Source organism: Protopterus annectens, chromosome 13.part0, assembly GCF_019279795.1.
Source record: "Protopterus annectens isolate FY-2018-M chromosome 13.part0, PAN1.0, whole genome shotgun sequence".
Classification (NCBI taxonomy): domain Eukaryota; kingdom Metazoa; phylum Chordata; order Ceratodontiformes; family Protopteridae; genus Protopterus; species Protopterus annectens.
This window is the reverse complement of record NC_056747.1, coordinates 993,007,489-993,029,833: the sequence shown is the minus strand read 5'-3', so window position 1 is coordinate 993,029,833 and position 22,345 is coordinate 993,007,489. Positions and strand designations below refer to the sequence as shown.

Below are 22,345 nucleotides of genomic sequence, written 5' to 3'. Positions count from 1 at the left end.
AGAAAGTGGTGTTTTATACACCTCAAGGATTGTGACAAGTTATGAGCAGCTTACAAATTATAAAGCATTATCTTCTTCCCCTGTCATACTGTATTTTTATTTAATTGTTTTATCAGTTAACATTAAGTAATGTGCATTCAGTTACAGAATAGTATAGTAAATTCACAGAGAGCCATTGTTTGGTTTCTGTTACATTATGTACTTTTATTTTCCTGAATCCACATAAAGGTCAGATTTTTTTTTTTATTTTACATTTGTTTACCGGGGAGGTCCGACTGGACAAAGCTGTCCATTTTCAGCAGAGGCCCAGGGAGAAAAGCTCCAGAACAATTGCTAACATACTATACATAAAATATTTACGTGAGCATTGTGGTTTACACAGTTATAAAATATTGCAGATATATGATTGCATAAGATATTTACATAAGCATAGTGGTTTAGACATACAATTAAAAGTATAGTAGGTAGTAACGTATGATTGTTCATACAGTATGTTTAGTAGAGATAATGTTGAAGATGTACTAAAGATAAGACAAGAAAGAAAAAACTAAAAAAACACTAGCCAGATTGTCAAAGCAGGAGAATATACACAAGTTCATGTGAGGTTCATTGACATTTTAAGGGAAACTGTGAAGACTGTGCATAAAGCACATATTCCTATCCAGAATTCATACCTCAGTCTCAACATCTTAGAGCAAAAAATCTGGACAAAGGTTAAAATGATGGGGAAACAAGTAGGGACAGATTTTAAATATTGCTCTTACAAACTTAGAAAGTTGATAGAATAATAGGTTTTGCATTAGCATGAAATTTCTGAAGGATGTGGACTCTTCAACTCAAATGTTTATCATTATTTAATGACTTCAATCCTCAGCTATTTGCCAGAAAAGTACAGCTTTTAGTAAGAACATACAAAAAATATGAGGCAAAAATCTGGACATTCTGTGTAAATCTGTTCAGTTGAGCGGTATAATGGTGCTTACTGCAGTATTACGTTTTTTTGCATAAACATATACAAAAGCAAAAATCAATTAGTTTTATGTATTTATTTTTTGTTGTTGTCCAGGTTAGCAAGATGCACATGTTAATCATTGGAGTAGCTGAAACACACCAGAAAAAGTTTTTTTTTTATTCCCATACCTGACACTTTTTTTTTTTGTTTGTTTTTTTCAGTAACATCGATAGAAGCTCTGCAAGATATTGACTACAAAGGTAGTAGTAGCCCATCAGATTCTTTAGGTTGTCTTACAACTTCAAAGCAAATGCATCAGACAAGAAGCGAGCATTCAGACACCAGAAGCAATATGATATAGTTCATTACTGACGGCAATTCGTTTTCGGAATTCTTCACGTTCTAGGTTTTGCGTCATTTTAGGATGCAGATAAAATAAGTTGAACTAAGCAGTGTTAATGGTGGAAAAGCGAGACGTCAGTAAAGAAACTAATGAGTCAAGATAGGGAATAGAAATACTTGTTCTGTAATAACGCTCAAAATCCATGCCTACTGTGTTTGCTCGGTGTGTCGACTGCAAATCCTTGGCAACACTAACTCAATACTAAATTTATCTGCTAGTGATCTTGACTTACTGAGAATGTCATTCCTAAAGTGTTCTTCAGCATGGTTACGGTGCTCCTTGAATATTTCAATGAGTCTGTTGATGTGTTGTTGAGCCTCTACTATATCAAGTTGAACAGACTGAAACATCTGGGCAACAGGCTCAAGAACTGATGAGTAATTTGCAATAATGAAGAGAAAAATAAGAAACGTGCACGAAGAGCAAGCGCTGAGTAACATATGTGCATTTTGTCTGGTTTCACCAGCAGTGCTCTTCTGAAGATCAGCCAGGCAGTCAAATATTTTCTCAAAGTTCTGACTAAACACATGAATGGATTTATATTTCTCAGTCCATCATGTCTCACACAGAAGAGGTATATTTGGTGCCAATGCTCGTCATTTTGGACTGTCACGGAAAAAATAATCTTCTTGATAACACCAACAGTACTATGTATTTCAGGAACATCATTCAGATCATTGGCTACAAGGTTTATTCTGTGAGATGCGCAGTGGATAAAGGCTGTTTTTGGATACTTTTCACGAATCTTTGCCTGACCACCATTCTGGATGCTTGCCATTATGGAGCAGCCGTCATAGCCTGTCTGTGTAATTTTTCCAGGTAGAGACTGCACTTTATGCATTCACTGACAATGACTTTGATACAGACTGTGCATCTCTCAAAACAATGGGAACAAAAACCGCAAACTCTTCTCAAATACAATCATCATCAACAAACCAAATGCCCATTGACAACTGCTCAATGTCTGAGATATCTGCAGTTTCATCTGCCAATACACTAAATCCAGCTGCCCTGTTTGCTGCACAAACAATCTCCTTTCGAAGTACATGTTCGTATTCTGCCAACAGCTCATTTTGCACCCTATGGGATGTGTACCAAGCATTTCCTGCAGCTGTTTCACTGTGCTGTTTCAGTATTGTGTCACCAGCTTCAATATGAAAATCTAGCAAGTAACATAAATTTCCACCAGAGCCTTCTTTTCCACAGAGAGGAATGTCATGGGTTGCACAGTAAATAATGGTCGATACAATTGGTTCCAATTTATTTTGGTTCTCTGCAATGTGTTTTGCTACTGCTGCATCTAGCTATGGAATAACAGCTGTTTCTGGCTTCTGTCGTGTTCATGTATGAGAAAAATTGGAAGCATCTTCAGTAGAACCTTTGTGCCATGATGATTGCATGTGATTTCTTGCAAGACTCATTGAAGGCATTATATTTTGTGCACACACTAGTAATGAAGCTGCATTGCAACCCACGGTGAAGTGACTGAGGAAATAATACACAAGTTAAGCAGAGTGGGCCTTTCAAGAGAGGAGAATATACAAGCCACAGTGAGTACTGAGACAACCAACTATATCTGAATATAGTTGGTTAATAAATAATGACATGCATTTCAGTTTCAGACTTCATATCATTCAGAAAATTAATTCTAACACAAATCCTTTTATTCTAGCAACTTTCTAACGTGTTCCTAGTTTTGGACCTTTATCCCCAACATTATAACAGGCTTTGTCCAGATTTCTTGTGTTAACAGATTGAGAGGTATGTGTGTCTGTATGTATGTATAAGAAGGAGGAAGCATACCCCTCAGCTGTCCAGGTTTTTGGAGAATGTCCAGATTTTGCCCCATATTCCTCCTAAAAAGCATTTGTCGCTTCACAGGAGGGTTGGGAGGGTAGCCTAATGGTTAAGGTGTTTGCCTTACAAACACAACATACAGGGTTTGAATCTCACAGGGGATAATTGGCTAGGCTTAAAATGTCTCACAAGGGCAGTTAGCCTAGTACTAATCTATGAACAGTAAGACATTGTCCTGTTCGATTCTCAGCTAGAGCTTCTTCTGTGTGGGGACATGCACAAATGGGCGTACCTTCGTTGAAGGTTGTGCATCAGGGCTGGCAACTTGGGACATAAAAATCTACTGCCAATCATTAGTGGACCGGAGTTTCGCTGTGACGATACCAAACCAGGAAAAGCCGAAAGACACAACAAAAATTCCTCCTAAAAGCATTGATGTTGCTAAATAATGACAGACATTTGAGTTTTAGATGTCATATCCTTTAGAAAAATGCATACTAACATAAATCCTGTTATTCTAGCAATGTTCTAAGTTCATGTGAGCAATATTTATAATCTGCTCCTATTTACTTTAGGCTTTGCCCAGATTTCTTGCACTTAGAGGTTGAGGTGTGTGTTAGAAAGAGTGAAATGCCCTAGAGTTAGCAGGTGGAATTTATTTTCAAGTGCATTTTCAAGGAATTGTGAGTTTCAAGGGAAGAGAGTTTTACTGCTGCTCATGCTAAGCCTTCTTAAAATGTGCAACTGTTTTGTGTAGCAAATAGTATCACTATTGTGGTACAGAATTTTTAAAGCAGCACAGCAGGTAGCATACTTGCATCTTGATACAGATGGCTATAGGTTCTACTCCCACAACATGTAGATTTGTATTTTAAGGGGGTGTATGTCCTCCTTTGGATGAGATGCCTAATAACTATGAACTTGTTTTTCAGCTTGCCACCCATTCCCTACTGCAATATACCAGCGTACCATTTTTGTTTTTAAATATAACGTAGGCAATTTATTTTTCAAGGGCAGCAGGCAGTGAATTTGTAGATGAAACACTGAAATATAAAGTTCTAGCAACAACTTCTTCACTGGTTTCAGATCTCTTTAATGTGGAATTATTCAGATGAGTTTTACTTCTGCAAAGATTCTGCATATTGATTGATATTGGTGGATTGTATGGCAGAAGTTTGAGTGTCCCTTTATGGTTGAAATGTTCTGAATTGGGCAGGTTGTCATTATTGGTTCATATGATTTGTTTCATTGCTTAAAGGAAAAATGTTCAGAACTATAAATTTAAAACACACTCTAACAAGTGGTGCTGTATTATACAAGGGATATAATTCAATTATTATATAGTACAATTAATACAGTCAGGAAGGTGAATCAAATAACTTTTGCATGGTTCTAAAAATGTGTGCAAGGAGCCTATGATTTGAAAACAGCCCAAAAGTAAACTTACTCTGCCACTGGCCAGATGCATTTTCTTTGAATGTGGGTTTCAATGTTGTTTCGGTGAATGTGGGTTTCAAAGGTAGAGGCGTTTTAATGCTAAGTCTCTTTTCATTGTAAGACTATTGCTTTGTTTAGGTTTAGTAAATGTCTATCAGTGTTTGTGCTATAAAATTTGAAATAAAAGTTGTAAATAAAATCCAAATATCTGTAATCATTGTAGAAGTAAAGCATAAAACAGTATGCACACTGAAAGATTTGAACAGTTGTTGTTGTGTCTTTCGGCTTTTCCCGGTTAGAGGTCGCCACAGCGGAACTCCGGTCCGCTAATGTGTCTATGACAAATGGGGAAAAATAGCCAAGTATTGGGACACTGGAATGGCTGCGTGGGCAGGGGTGGGGGTGGGGCTGCATGGGTGGGGGCAGCATAGTGGTGGGGCTGTGTGGGCGGTGCTTGGGTTTGCACCCCCCTGCAAAAAATCCTGCATGCTCCCTTGATTCTGACCACACCTCAGTATTGCAGTATATATATAGAGGGTCAGAAACGCAAGTAATGCACACTTAGTTGGAGATCTCTTTTTGCTTGTGGCTGGAGTGCAAGTCTTTGTCAGTGAAAATATGTCAGTCCGATCCTCAAGACAGTCTGGATCTGTTAGAGGTCCTACTAGTGTCCAGATTTCTCAGATTTCCTCTACATCTGCCCCAGTTCGCAAAGCTTATAGCGTGTATGCAGGAACAGGTGGCCGTACTCTTGCTTCAGGGCCAGCATATGGTGGCAGCATCATTTCATCATCTGTTACTAGTTTGGGGTCTGCAGCAGGTAGTGGCTATGGGGCTGGTTTTGGCTTTGGTAGTGGTGGTATTGCTGCTGCAAGTTTTGGTGGTTTGGCTGCAACTAGTTTGGGGTCTGCAGCAGGTGGTGGCTATGGGGCTGGTTTTGGCTTTGGTAGTGGTGGTATTGCTGCTGCTGCAAGTTTTGGTGGTTTGGCTGCAACCTTGGCTGGTGCAGATGATGGTGGTTTTCTTAATGGAAATGAAAAGGCAACCATGCAAAACCTGAATGACCGTCTAGCTTCCTACCTGGATAAGGTGCGTGACCTAGAGAAGGAAAACTTTGAAATGGAGCAAAAAATCAAAGAGTACTATCTGAAGCAAACTCAAGGAGGAGAAAGGATAGGTCGTGACTATAGTCACTATTTCAAAATAATCGAAGAACTGAGGGATAAGGTAAGATAGTTCTTTACTGTGAGTTGATTGGCTGTCTTTTGCTGACATTTGATGATGGCAAACATTTTAATATTCTTGTACTACAAAAGTGCAAGACATTTTAACTGCACTATTGCTTTTATAGGTAGTCTCTCTGGTACTAAAATGCACATTCCTAACTGCTATTCCACAATTAAATAATGAGGGTTTTATCACATTCTGATCCTGTTCTCATACATTACTAGGATGTCTACGCCCCTTTGCTTTGGCTTTAGGAATGACATTCATATAAAGAAGCTGCAAAGTTTCGTCAGAAGTGAGTTGCTGCTGGCTGTTCATGATAAAAGCTGAAAACTTGAAATGCTTACAGACTTCAATAGCTGTAGCTTAGCTTTAAAACACATATTAACAAGAAGCAGACTTTTTGTGCCACAGCATTCCTTATCAGTTTCTTAAAACATTTTTTTTTGCATATTTTTCCTCGTGTGTCTTCTTTTTATATTAGCGTTTACCTAAGATCATGTACTTGGCATTTGCTAAGAAATTTAAACTTTTGTGGCAGAGGAGAAGTTAATTTTTGTTTTAAGTCTGTTGTACTTCTAAACTGCAATTCTGTCTTTCTAAACCACTGCCATCTGAAACCTGCCTTTCTCGTCTCACTGCTGTGGCAACTGTTCTGCAATGCAAACACTGCCCAGCTGAAGGTTAACAAAAGGTTTTAATAATGAAAAATACTATATCAAAACAATTTCAAGTGTTAAGAAAATATAAATGATTTCTGAAGAAATTAGATCTGAGTCTTTCGGTCCACCCATCTAGGATGCTGTCATTTTCAGTTTATCGAAGTGGTACACTAGACATGTCGTGTTACATGTACATTGCAGTTAACCTTCTAAAAGTGCTGCTGGGCTACTTCATCTGTAATGCAACACACTGATACTTCACCACAAGAAAGATCAGGATTTAGAGAGTACAAGTGATACAACTTGTAGGCTTTAGAAAATCTCCATGTAACAAAGTCCAGAGCAAAAATATATGAATGTTGTGCCTATACTCTCCCCAGAGTGGTGATGCAGGGTACAAAACCTGCTTATCAATGGTATCATTTAACAGGTCTTTAACTAATAAATGCAAAATGGCAATAAAATACAGGCACGTGGGTATGTGTGGGCATCTATGTATGCATTTTTATGTATATGTGAATGTGTATGTGTGCATGTTTGTATATATATGTGTGTGTGTGTGTGTGTGTGTGTGTGTGTGTGTGTGTGTGTGTGTGTGTGTGTGTGTGTGTGTGTGTGTGTGTGTGTGTGTTGTGTGCAAAACCTCTTACCCCAAAGCGTATTCCATGGGCTTGTTGTGACTCAGGAAAACATGCAATAGTTTAATACAGTTTGATTTGATAAGTGCCCATAAGGAAGTGACAGCCTACAGTAAGGTGTCAAGACCCTACACGCTGAGGTACACCAGTGTGATGTGTAAACAAGCTTAGTCCATTTCCCTGTACAGGTAGCATACACAATCAAAGAATACTCCTACTTTATCTTGTTAACAGCAGTTGAACTTCAACATGTCTGACGTATTAAAAAAATGATTTTATACAATGACCCCCAATTAATATTCAAACACGTGCACACTGATTGGTTAACATGCACATTGTAAATCAGAGCTATAGTAATGGAATAAGGTCCGGTCGCCTGGACTTTTTCCATTACTATAACTCTTTTTTTACAGCAAAGGAGAATGCAAGATCTCCGTTGCTTCACACTGTCTCGCTATGTTAAACTCCTTTAACATAGCGAAACAGTTTGTAAAAAGCAACGGAGATCTTGCTTTCTCCGCTGCTTTTTTCAAAACTGTGTTGCTATGTTAAATGGGTTTAACATAGTGAGACAGCTTTAAAAAAAGCAACAGAGATTCTCTGCTGCTTTTTTTAAAGCTGTCTTGCTATGTTAAACCCATTTAACATAGCGAAACAGTTTGTAAAAAGCAACTGAGATCTTGCTTTCTCCATTGCTTTTGCCCACAGCTCTGATGTACTGCATAGGCATACGCATGCACAGTACATCAGAACTGCCGCAGAATACCAGACAGCTGCAGAAGGATAGCAAGGAGGCATTATACAATGCCATTATTTAAGAAAAGTATTTTTTTTCTTAACTAATGTCATTGTATAATAGCAATAACCTATTCCTGGGTGTGGGTAATGCTGGATTTACCCACGGTTGGCTTTGTTTGGCCACTCGAGCTTTGCCCTTGTGACCAAATTACACCAACCGTGGGTAAATCCAGCATTACCCACACCCAGGTGTGGGTTATTGCTATAATCATGTATACAAAAGTCATGCCTTTTGTAAGACATTCTGGAAAAAAATGACAGGACTTTAAATCCAGCGTCTCCAGTTTGTCGATCTCTACATGTCAGTGCTACATCTTGTGCTCCCTGCACTGCGGATTTTAGTTAATCTCCTTGAAGGATTTTGTAAGTATACTACTGTGTCATGTATTTTACAAAATGTCTGAGCAGAAACCCTGCAATTCAATACTAAGATTGCCTAGATGGGAATGCTATTTTCTTTCCCGATGCTCTGCAAGAGAAGAGTGAATGATTTTGCAATGGACTCAGGCAGGATTTCACAGCAAACTGGAACATAGCAAGGATCAACATTGATGAAGTTGTGCTCCAGCAAGACCAGAGATCCATTATTCATGCTTAGAATTACATACATATGGAAATGAAGGAAGAAGGGGCCACTTATTTAAGGAAGTTTCCTTTTAATGACACAATGGGGAGAAGGAATTATTCTGTAAGGAAAACAGCATTCTGAAACGACTTGAGTTAACCTGTAAAGATAAATGGTCCAGCATGAGGAATTCATAATTATTTAATGTCCTCCTGTTTCAAAGTATCTGCATATCTAATTATTTATTAGAACTGCAGATATGTTTTCATTCTTTTTTAATGGAAAATTTTGAAATACAGTCAAAAAAGAGGGATTTGTTTCATGCCCCTCTCACAGTAAGAAAGACAGAATGGTCTATTTAAGTTTTCAGTCTAATGAGAAACTGAAATATTTGACAAAAAGTTTGAAAATTGTCCATCTACTTTCTGAATCTTGAAGTCTGCCAAACATAAGAAACAATATGCAATCAAATTATCCAAGTAAGTGGAATAAAAGAGTTACTTTTTTATCCTTTCACTCACGTATCATTGTTAATCCTGCCATACTATAAATGAGTGAGAAGACGTGGTACACTGACACAAGTCAGAATCGTATTCTGTGGCATCAGAGACTGGGGCAGGGGTATGGTAGATGCCACAGGATGGATCAAGCATTCTGATAAAAGATCAAGGTTACTTCCCATAGATATAACTCAATTATCTTTCTAGGAGACATTAGTATCAACCTCCTAGTTCCCCACAGACATGAAAACAATTATTTCCTTACTGACTATAACTTTTCACAAATAATGCATTCCAAAACAAGGTCAAGCTTCAAAACAAATTACCACAACCTACTTGATCACACTATTGCAAATGTTGTTCAAAACCGATAGCCTTTTTCCCTAGCTTTGTGACTGTAAAAGCTATAACTTAGAATCAAATAAAAAATTCCTACCAAAACTCATCCCCTTCCAGTCAGGGTGGGGTGAAGGTGGCAGCTGTCCAGAATTTGAGGTCTTAGGAAGTCTGATCATCAGATGTTAATTGGTTGGTAGTGTAGCTACAGCATTCAAATTGAAGCTGAAATGCATCAGTGCATTGTTTGGGATATAAACTGTAGCAAGCCACCAGTTTGTAAAGTTTTCAAAGGACACCTTTGTTTTGGTCTTCAAGTATGAGAGGACTTCCTTTTTATAGTTGAGGGTGCCACCAGATCAGGGAATGGCACGGGATTTGAGAACAGCTAACTATAGCCCTGGAGATTGTAACCACAACACAGCTGCACTAAAGATAGCATTAGCCTGTATTGACTAGTTGTGTGCTTTTCTTCACAGAGGCTGCTGAAATGCTGACAGTGTAATTTATGTACTTAAAGAGAAATAACCTTCATCCCATCAGTAGGCTGGCCAAATCCAAGCCAGACCTTGAAGTATAAAAGAACTGAATGCTCTAATAAAAACAAAGTACCTTGTTGAGCACTTATACAGCAAATCATTAAGCTCTCCATATCTTTTCTAAAAGAACCAAGCATCTGTGTAATCTAATTAACCAAATTACTGCCCAGATGTCAAACAAGAGGAAGGCAGTATTTAATGTTCTACAGGTACCCTTTCACCAGCAGGCTATTAAAATTAACTTTCCCATTTACCCAGCTCCCTTTAGCTCCTAGCAAGAAATCCCCCTCCTTCCACAGAATCACCCCTATTCATCATATTATACTTTCTACCATAACAACAAATTAAACAGAAAAACTCTGTGCTGACTCACCACTTATGTTTGACAAACTCCATCTGTGGTTTATTATAGTATGCCAGAATTATCTGGTCCACTACATATAACACATTTAACATATGCCCCAGTAACAACAGTTTATTCTTAATGTGAACTCGGAAGTTCCAAAATCCTCCTGCACCAGTGATTTGAGACCTATTTCTATTCTCTCAGTTCTCAAAAACTTTTAAAAAGTTAGTTTACTCTCGACTGTCTATCTATACATTCAGAAATATAACATGGTATTCCCTATCAGCATGGCTTTTGCATGGGCTATACCTCTCAACTGCTCAGAACTTTGAAGAATGTCCCTATTTTACACATATTCTACCCTGTCCCTTGTAAAATGTTTGGTTTTCTGCTAACTAGCAACTATTGCAGTCAATCAGTAATGTTATACATTAGAGTTTCATACCTCATGTACTCAAAAAATGCTTGTTGATGTAAAATATGTTGTTCTGTTAATGTTTTGAGTGAATCAGAGTAATATTTGAGAATTATCCTCAGGTCTTTTGTCACCCCGTTATTTTTGGCCTTGTCCAGAATTCATGAGCAAAGAAATGGAGAGATACATATGGTCAGAATAACAGCATATACCTTAACTGGTGATATTTTTCTGAAAACTGGCAAAGGAAATCCAAATGTTTCAGTCTTATACAATCAACCCTTATAAAGCCTTTTGAGCAAGTTGATAATAACCTGTTGCTTCAAGCCCTCACTGTTAAGTATGCATCCAAAATCCCTTGACTGGTTTAAAGATCTTATCTCAAGCAAAACCTTCTCTGCTAAAGTTATGTAGCAATGTGTCAGGCAGTGCTCCTTTCTTAAAAGGGTGTATCCAAGTAACCACTTTATTACCAAATTCTTTCCATACTTTCATTGAAACACTTCACTCTGAACTTCTTCTAGCATTCACCCTACACATGAATGAAATGGTGTGTGTGTGTGTGTGTGTGTGTGTGTGTGTGTGTGTGTGTGTGTGTGTGTGTGTGTGTGTGTGTGTGTGTGTGTGTGTGTGTGTGTGTGTGTGTGTGTGTGTGTGTGTGTGTGTGTGTGTCTCTCTCTCTCTCTCTCTATATATATATATATATATATATATATATATATATATATATACATATACACACACACACACACACACACACACACACACACACACACACACACACACACACACGAGTTATAGTACATCAGAACTGTCACAGAATACCAGACAGCTGCGGAAGGGCAGCAAGGAGGCATTATACAATGCCATTATTTAAGAAAATTAATTATTTTTTTCTTAAATAATGGGCCGGATTCACGAAGGCTTGCACGGAGTCTAAGAGTAGTGTAAGACTCCATGCAGCCTTCGCGATCCAGGAACAGCCCAAAGTCCGTGTAAGAGACAAGCTAAAATGGCTCTTACATGGAGTGGGCGTGGATAAGCTAATCACCTCACTTGCAGCCGAATAGCATGCAAATGAGGATGATTAGCGATCCAGGAAGCCCAGAACAGCCCGTGTAAGAGCCGTTTTAGCTGCAGACATTTACTCAGTTGACAACTGAGTATGTTTCTGCAAAAACTGCAATGGAGCCATGTCAGCTCCAAATAAAGGGTGCATATGTGTCAGGCAGCATGCCAATGGCCAAATATGTGGCCATTGGCAAAGTAACCTGATGCAAATATATTAAAAATATAATTTATTTTTTTCGGCGATTGCCGATGTTTAAACCCAGCACAGCCCCATGCAAACGGGCTGCGCTGTATAAAACATAAAAACAAAGGTTTTAAACCTACAAATGTAGGTTTTATGCAATACATGGAATGTCAATGCAGGGACCAGCAGACCAAAACCAACATGGCCACCGTGTAGTGGTTGCTAAGGGGGGAAGCTGAGTCTAAGACATGTAACTAAGCATTAGTAGGCAATCTGATGCAAATGAGTGTAAGGATACTGAATTCCACTGTCACATAGCAAATGAGCACAGTCTGAGTAGTGTAAGAGTTACAGAAGGGGGAGGAACAGAGTAGGAGATAGGTGACATCACAGGGGGGAATGGTAGAAAGAAATGCAGTTCATTGGAGGTCAGAGTTACATAACAGATGTCAGACAGATATCATGGAAAGAGGTGTGCCACTAACTAAGCATGAGAAAGTCAAGAAATGGAAGGTGTACACTGTTGCCTACACCAAAGTTTCTTGCTGGATGTGTATGCACACGTGTGCGCGCCATGAAGTGTGAGTAAGGCAGTGTGCGCGCGTGTAAGACAGACTGAGCATGTGGGAGCGTGTTGGGAGATGTTTAACACTGTTTGCACAGGCGTGCATGCGTTTTAATCTGAATAAGCAGATTCTGAACCATGTAAGTATGTGTGCACGCGTGTAAGCCACTATGAACATGTTTCTGCTGGTTTACACATGGCTCCACCCTGAGGAAACAGAAAGGAAAAAGGAAGCAACAGATTTAGTAGGAAGCTAGCAGGGAATACTGCTGGAGCTAGCAGGTGAAAACAATTAGATGCAGGCAATTACACAGGCAGAATAGTAGCCCAGCCCAGCACTTAAAACTCTGCAAGCAGCAGTGCAGGATGTTTCTCTCAAGAGACACTGCAAGACAGGAGTTAAGTTATCAGAAGTGAAAACTGAAAAAGCTGAACTCAGAGCAGAAATGTTAGGGGCTGCCATAGCTGTCATAATGAGACATAGGCGACTTGCTGAGGGTGGTGACAATGCAGATGGTGCCAGACAACCCACAGTGAGGAGATGGAGAAGATTGTACAGGCCCAGGGTCACCTACCATGGGTTACATGAGCTGGAGATAGTAGAGCGCTATAGAGTGGACAGAGACCTCCTGCAGCAAATAGTGGAGCTGTGCAGGCCACGCCTTACACACAGAACCAACAGAGGGGAACCCATCCCAGTGGAAATCAAGGTATGTGTTGGCCTAAGAATACTAGCAACAGGTACCTTCCAGAGACCAACTGGTGATATGATGGGGATATCACAGGCATCAGCCTCCAGGGTACTGCACCAGTTCCTGGATGCCCTGTCAGCACATGTCGGTGATCATGTATATTTCCCCAATGCCCGTGAGGTATTGGCCAGCAATATGCGTCTCTTCCAGCAAATAGTGGAATACACTGAGGTAGTGGGTGCAATAGACTGCACGCACATACGCATCAAAGCACCAGCCGGTGATCGGGGTAGGGCATACATCAACTGCAAGGGCTTCCCCTCCATCAACTGCCAGGTTGTGTGCGATGCCCAGGGCATAATAATGAATGTGTGTGCTGGCTGTCCTGGGAGCTACCATGATTCCCACATCTGGCATTTGACACAGCTGTACCAGACATTTGCCAATGGGGACATCCCGCATGGACACCTAGTGGGGGATGCAGGTTATGCACTGGAGCCGTGGCTGATGACACCCATCAGAAACGCACACACACCTGAACAGGAATGCCATAATGAGGCACACGCACAAACATGTAATGTAATAGAGCGTGTGTTTGGGCTGCTCAAGTCATGGTTCTGGTGTCTGGACACATCTGGTGGAGCCTTGCAGTACACACCAACAACATGTACCCAAATTGTCATGATATGTGCTATGCTACATAATATGAGCTTGTGAAAACAGCTGCAGCAGGACCAGCATAGGGCCGGGCCAAACAGCCCCCCACCATTGCCAAGGCCATCACAGGCAGAGTGTGACTCGGAGGAGGAACAACCTGAGCCTGCCCCAGTAGGCAGAAGGAGGCGTGCCCAGTATGCCCTGGCCTTGGCAAAGAGGCAACGCATAATACATACACTGGCTCAGTAGGAACCCTGGGAATGATACCCCTCTCTGACTCACTCATATAGTAACAGGGATGCCTAACATGACACAACCTGCTCTCAAACATGTACAGGGAAGTGTAATATGCGCATCCAACAGAGGCAGCCCTGCAGCACCATCTGAGGCATGAATGCTATGTGTTAAGTAATGTAACACCATGTACTATATGCACACCTGAGGACCCTGACTAACATCCTACCCTCACCAAGCATCATGCCACAACATGACAATGAGATGATCAAGTGCAATAATTGACGGAAGTATCACAGTTCGTCAAAGGGTTCCAATGTGTGCCAGTCTGGGATGACATGCTGAGCATGACATGATGCACCACCTGCTAGGACTGGCATGCACCTATCAGTACATGCCGTATGGATACTGGCAAAGGCTGTTGTTACCCACAGTGTGCCCTGAATAGGTAAGGCTCAAAACACAAACCTATCTCCATAGGTATCAGGAGGGATAAGAATAAGATAAGGGATAAGTCAAAACAGCAAGATGCATGCAGTCTAAACTCACCCAGTATGGAGAATGATGATATCTGCGCTGTAACAGAAAACTGAGCCAAGGCTCACAACAGCACCCTAACACTACCAGGTTACACCTCATACTGTGCTGTACAGCCTCAAAACATGGAACAAGCTACAAAAGGAGGGTGACTAGCAAGAATTGTCAAGGATAACCACATCCCCATGTTGGTACCACAACAAAAAGTAGCATGGACTAGCCATGGTCAAGTAACAGTGGCTAAAACTGCCCCCCAGTTTATAGTCTGCTACAGACTACTGTCCCAACACCAGGAACTGCACCTGGCCTATGCTGGAATACATGAATATATCAAGTCCTCCAAACCACATTATATTGGGTGACTGAAAATACCCAGACATAGACTGGGAGCATTATACTAGCTCCAACAGTGTAGGACAAAAGTTCATAGAATCCATAAACCAAAAGGCCCAGGAACAACGTACCACTCTCACATAAGGGGTAAGCATACTGGATGTGATAATCCGCAACATGGGTACTGGATGGCAAGATGAGAAGTGTATTGCTCACTGGTAAAACCAGACCATAGAGTAATCACACTGGATATACAAATCCTGACCACAGTCCCTGGCCAGAAAACCACAGTGGAAAACATGTGTTAAGCAATATTTGCACTCCTCCAAACTGATGTGGAATCCATTAAAGGTCCTGTGCAGTTGCAAAATATGGGCCACACCTCAGAACCTGTAATACAGCCATTCCATGAACACTGCCAGGAATGCTTGGATTATGCAATCCTAAATTAAAACAAGACACAATGCCATACATGCAGGAATCTGGCATGGTGGACACCAGCCATAACCAAACCATGCAAGAGAATGAGGAAGCTACTACATGATAGAGCAAACATAAACAATGAAGTAATCACTGATCAGTAGTATGGCAATAAAATCTGTCCACACATACAATCCACTAAGGCCAGCCACAACAAGTTGAATCTGTGAATCCTGAGGCAATGTTACACCTGCCCCAAGTACACAGACAACCCCCAACTCCACCCAAGAAATACAAATATATGTGAGAGATGCAACCATCTATCCAAACTGGAGGCTGAGCTCCCTCAACCCAGTACTCCCAAAACTAGTCAGGAGGAGAAGGTAACCACACACACCACAAACACAGTCCCACATAGACCTATCACAACTGCAAACCAAACACATAAACACAGAAAAACATTCCCGGAGGCACAAATTACAAACACAGCACACCAACAGAGGCCTCTAAAGCAGACACCCAATCAAACAACCTCCAAACATAGCACATGCAACACATAGTACACAAAGCTGGTGTGCCAAACAGTCACAGGCCAGAAGGAGAAACAACATGCCTGATACAGTTGTAATAGGTGACTCCATAGTCAGACACACTGCTGTCCCGCACACCAGACTGAACAAGGGAAAGGGTACAGTAAGCTGCCTGTAGGCTGCCACAATACGCCACATAACAGAAGCATGCAGGTGACTCCAAAGCAAGTAGAAATATGATGCAGTCATAGTCCATGCTGGTGTGAATGACCTGAGATGTACCTCCCTAGACTACATGAAAAGAGACATAGATGAGCTCTCTGATTATGTAGTCCAGGCCGGTATGACACTCACCGTTTGCAGCATCCTACCCTTACCAAGAATAATGCCACAGTACAAACACAGAATGATCAGTCATAGCAAGTGGCACACTTACTGGTGTCATTCCAAGGGGATCCAATGTCTGTCTGCTTGGGATGTCATGCTTGACAAGCCACGCAGCTGTTCTTGGAATGGCTTGCACCTGTTACCACTGGGCGTCTGAATATTGGATAAGGCCTTTGCCACCTCCATAGAGCCTTTTGTAGGCAAGGCTGAAAAGACTGACCCACCACCCTAGAAAACATAAGTGGAAAGAAACATAAGGGTAATGCTGACCAATGCCAGATGTGTAAACCCCAATATGCATGCTCCCAAGGCCATCCCCAGTATGGAGAACATCAATGTCTGTGCAGTGACAGAAACCTGCTGCAAGCCTCCTGACAGCACACCAGCACTACCAGGTTATACCACATATCATGTGTCATGGCCCCAAAACCTGGAACAAAACATAAAAGGAGGGTGAGTATCTATATTCAGCACAGACACCCATACGTCCAGGTAACTGACAATGCACAAGGCATTGGAGTCCACCCATGTGCAACTAACTGTAGGCAAGACTGCTGTACAGTCTGTAGCATGCTACAGACCACACTCTCACACACAGGAACCCCACCCAGCCGTCCTGAAGACACTGGACAGTATGAATGTCCCACCAAATACCAAACAAGGTACCACAAATTACCACATAGGTGGTAAACCATTATGTGTGGAAGGAGTAACAGGGACCTAGGGACACAAGTGGACAGTAACCTGTTATGTGACACCCACATTGCCAATGTGGCTAGGAAGACTGTCTACATTTGACACCGTATCAGGAAAGGATTCACATCTACGTCAACAGAGGTCATTGTGCCCCTATACTGTTCTCTAATCACACCCATAATCTAGTACAATGCCTCATATGGGATGTATCTTACCTGACACCTGCAGCAGTTAGAAAGACCTCAAAGGTACCTCACCAAGAGGATAAAGGGTCTCAAATATATGTCATATGCTGCCTGGCTGTAGACACCCCAGCTGAATGCAGTCACATACTGCCTACACAGACACATTGCATGCCTGTTGTAGAAGGCCATGCCCAACACAGGAGTAACGGACATGCTCCACCCCAGAAAACTCAAATCCTTCGGAGCTGTGAGAGTGAGAGATGTCAACCTCAACAAATAATGAAATAGGATATGCTGGTGGGACAGATACATAATCCAGAGGCTCCCCACACCCTGGACCAGAATCCCACTCCATGTTAGGCAGAGCCCCTCACTGACACTCTTCAACAGGAATCTTGCCAAGTGGATGGATGATTGTAGAGTTACACTGGGGGTCTTCACTGTGTCATGTCCAGACAGAGGCACAGCAAAGCAAATCATAAATGACCATAATATTCACATAACAAGGGGTGGCAAAAGCCACACACACTCTGGCTAGGCTAACAAATGCCCTAGGGTGGATAGCCTAGTATGAGCCTATGAACCTATGAAGATACAAATTGTACAGGACAGTAAGGATAATCCCAAGGCTTTCACAACTGATGGTAGGAACCATGTTGGGAATTCACAGATATGCTCTGAATCACACAAATATCACAAACACACACACATATTGCCAACATACATACTGACAGGTGCAGTGCAACCCCCCCCCCCCCACCAAATGCAGAATATCTATCCCAGCAGACTGCTGGCCCCCTTGACATTGCAGATGCTGAGGTAACAGCCAACATCTACAAAGCAAAACACACAGCAGCAATGGTATGAGATGGTGTCCTGTGCTTAGTGCAACATGGACTCCAATATGAATGGAATGCCAAACCACACTACTGCTCAATGTCAGCCTTACCACAGAATATGTACCCAAACAGCAGTGTACAACAACAGTGGTCCTTCTCAACAAAGGTGTTGCCTGAATGGATACTGAAAACTACTACCCCAGAATCCTGAGAAGCTCGGTCTGCACAGCTATGGAAAGGATCAGCATGTACCACAGACATAAAGATATTGGGGACCTACTGACACCGGACCCTACCCAGTGTGGCTTTCTTAAGTGCAGATCCTGCCCCTAAACATGTTTGACTCAATTGAAACAGTCATTAAGGTCACTGATGAGGGCAATGTGGTCCACACAGCATAGCTGGACCTTGCAAAGGCTTCTATACAATACCCTACGTGTTCATTATAGATAAGCTCACCAGCTTAAATATAAACCCCTATGTCAGTAGAGGGGTTGCAAACCAGACCAAGGACAGAACAGACATAGTCAGACATGCTGCAGCCATGTCAGACTACAAACCAGATATAACTGGCATCCCACAAGGCTTGGTCCTGGGATCTCCCTCGTCTGGTATATATGTCCCATAGGTACAGGCAAACATGGAAGGACTGTGTTCGAACATGTTTGCAGAGGACTACAAACTGCTCACAACAGATGATCCACCAGCTGACACAAGCATCCCACAAAAGGGCCACATAGAAACAGACAACTGGTGCCATAGCCATGTCAGCAAGCTAATTGCAGAAACGTGTATAGTCAACCCCCGTGGATATACAGTAAGTGCCCACCAATTACCACATAGGTGTTAACCCATTATGTAGTTAACATGTAATGAGAGACCTGGGGACACAAGGTGATAGATATCCTGCATTGGACAAACATGTGCTGTAGTGTTTACAGAAGCATACCATACACCCACCTAATCATGAAGGTTGTCAGATCTAGATAAGGGGAGGTCATTGTGGCTCTGCAGTCATCCTTCATCAGCGGTACAATTGACTACAATAGCACCTGTGGGATGTACCTCATCAGACACCTCCATCAACCGTAAAGTCCCCAACAGTACCTCACCAGGAGTATCAAAGAGCTTGCACAGATGCCATGTGTTGCCTGTGTTGCTGGTATCAATAAACATGCTGCACCTTGTACAATCTGAATGGCAGTGAGCTATGCACATGAGAGACCTGAACCCCAGCACTGACTTACATAGGACAAGCTGTACTGCATGATCCATAACACAGAAGCCACCCCCACCCATGAGTGAACCCCCAGTACAGGCTACCCATAGAGTCACTTATCAATCTTCCTCAATTGGAATCTTGATGAGTGGATGGGAGATGGTAGCTTTATCCTGGGTATCACTGTCATGTCACAGGTAGACAGAGGCACAGTATACTAACCATGACATATATCATGGCAAACTCCACTTACAATGTGTGTTGAAGGACAAACACACTCTCCAACTAGCATTAGACATGGACTAGGGCACATCACTAGTGTTTGCAAATGTACACCTATGTTGTGGAACACACTACCAATGTTGAACAAGCCTGGTTTAAGTAGTTCATATCTGAACAGAATGCAACATGGTCAGATGTACACAACTGGCCCCTAACCAGGCTGTTGTGCCCACTATTGAAATGTAAAGCAGTGATAGCACTAAAGCCCAGGATACTGTCCACCACAGTCAAAGTACTACCAGTACACTATACAGTACAACAGTGTTAGGTCAGTGTGAAAGGATGTTGACAACTGTATGCAAAGTATCCCATGCAAACACTGCAGGCACAGTATAATCCTGTTGTGTTCACACACAAAGCAGTTGTACAGTAACTACACAACATGACACACAACACACAACCATAAACGGGTGATATTTGTTGAAGTTCACACTCATCCACAAATGTGGTGGGCTGCAGAGTCCAACATATAGAATGCTCTCACTGGGCATGCTCACACACTTTGATAAATGAGACATATGTCAGACAGCATGCCATGGGAAGGCTGAACTGGGCATGCTCACACACTTAGGCCAAATCTCAGTTTAGCAGTTGGACACACATATCTGGTATTTTTATGTGTTATTCCAGGAACCAACCGCATTACAGCAGTCTGCCCAGTGCACACAGTTAAATGACTACAGAGACATACGTGATATAGTGGATCCCTCCCATATGCAAACATCTTCCACAGATGCACAAGTTGTTCATACAAACAGGGAATGCTATGGCAATAAAGATGTGCAAACAGTCTATCAGCAACAAATAATGTGCATTTGACAATTAAACATATGGGTGTAGAGGTCAACACTAGGCTGTTTGCCCTAGGGAATGACAGCTTAGCCAGAGTGTGCTTGGTGTCTGCCTCCCCACAGGATGCACAGTCCCCTTTCTGAACACCAATGATGTCAGCACCCTATAAGTACAGCAGAAGAAAAAAAACTTCCCAGTAATGCGAGTAGCGTGCTCCGCTAATGTGTCCGTCACAAGGGTCATAACATAGTTAGGTAGGGGTTTGAATCCTACAAATGCTCAGTGTGAGTGGGGTTGGTGTATTTGTAAGTCTGTGGGAGAGAAATGTCCCTTTTGGCAACTGGGAAAACACACTACAGGATGCACATTCCCCTTTCTAAACACCGATGATGTCAGCACTCTGTAAGTACAGCAGGAGAAGAGAAACCTCCCAGTAATGTGAATAGCACACTCCGCTCATGCACCCGTCTCAAATGTCATAACATAGTTAGGTAGGGGTTTGAATCCTGCAAATACTGAGTGGGGTTGGTGTAAGTCTGTGGGAAAGAAATGTCCCTTTTGGCAACTAGGAGAACAGACTACAGGATGCACATTCCCCTTTCTAAACACTGATGATGTCAGCACTCTATAAGTATAGCAGGAGAAGGGAAACTTCTTAGTAATGCGAATAGCGCACTCTGCTAATGCGTTGGTCTCAAGTGTCATAACATAACTAAGTAGGAGTTTGAATCCAGCGAATGGCAAGTGTCTGTGTTTGTCTGAGGGGGGGTTAGTGTGTGTGAGGGAAATGTCCCTTTTGGCAACTAGGAAAACAGACTACAGGATGCACATTCCCCTTTCTAAACACTGATGATGTCAGCGCCCTATAAGTACAGCAAGAGAAAGGAAACCTCTTAGTAATGCAAATAGCACACTCTGCTAATGTGTCTGTCTTGAATGTCATAACATAGTCAGATAGAGGTTAGAATCCTGCAAATGGCAAGTGTGTGTTTTTGGCTGAGGGGGGTTAGTGTGTGTGAGGACAAGGTCCCTTTTGGCAACTACAGGATGCACATTTCCCTTTCTAAACACTGATGATGTCAGCACCCTATAAGTACAGCAAGAGAAGGAAAACCTCCCAGTAAAGCAAATAGCACACTCTGCCAATATGTTTGTCTACAGTGTCATAGCATAGTCAGATAGGGGTTTGAATCCTGCAATTGGCAAGTGTGTGTTTTTGGCTGAGGGGGGTTAGTGTGTGTGAGGACAATGTCCCTTTTGGCAACTAGGTGAACAGACTACAGGATGCACATTCCCCTTTCTAACTACTGTTCAGCTGAAGGCCATGGCTCTGGCACAAGTTGTCTGTTTCTATGATGCCCCTTTGGAAGATGCTTGTGTCGGCTGGAGAGTCGATTATGGTGGCCATTTCACAGTTATCTGCATATTTGGTCAGCCACAGTCCATCTGTGTTGGCCTGTACCTCCAATAAATATATACCAAACAAGAGAGGTCCCAGGACTGAGCCTTGTGGGACACAACTCATAACTGGTTTGGAGTCTGGCATGGCTCCAGCAATTCTAACAATGTGGGTTCTGTCCTTGAGCCACTGTGCAATCCATCTAGTGACATAGGGGCTTATATTTAAGCTGGTGAGCTTCTCTAGAATGCCCAAGTGGGGTATTGTTGTGAAGGCGTTTGCAAGGTCCAGGTAGGCTGTGTGAACCATCTTACCCTCGTCAATGGCCTTGGTGACTGTTTCAAAGAAATCAACCAGGTTAAACCTGGTAGTGCTGGTGTGATCTCAGTAGCCCTGAACCAGGCATCTGTTACTGCACAGATATCAATGTTCTCCATGCCAACGAGTGTTTTGGGTGCATGCATCTGGAGGTTTAGACTTCTGGCGTTGGGTAGCATTACTCTTAGTTTCTTATCCCTTGTGATACCTATGAAGGTGGGCTTGTCATTTGAGCCTTGCCTAACGTAGGCACTATGGGGGTAGCAAGAGCCTTTGCCAATATCTGAAAGCCCAGGGGTGACAGGTGCAGGCCGTCCCTAGCGAAGCAGGTAGTTCAACAGAAGATGACTATGTGAAGGTGTAGTGCCTGTGATTAGTTAGCAGTAGCAT

The 22,345-nt window shown here is 42.1% G+C and overlaps 1 protein-coding gene across 1 annotated transcript in view; it reads left to right on the top strand.

The window, feature by feature from the left end:
* Positions 1-5,168: 5,168 nt before the first annotated feature.
* Positions 5,169-22,345, top strand: part of LOC122788006 (keratin, type I cytoskeletal 10-like) — a 17,977-nt gene continuing 800 nt past the window's right edge. The window contains exon 1 of the mRNA XM_044054933.1: positions 5,169-5,816. Within this exon, the coding sequence (XP_043910868.1) occupies positions 5,208-5,816 (609 nt within the window). The 5' untranslated portion in view covers positions 5,169-5,207. The remainder of the gene's footprint in view (positions 5,817-22,345) is intronic.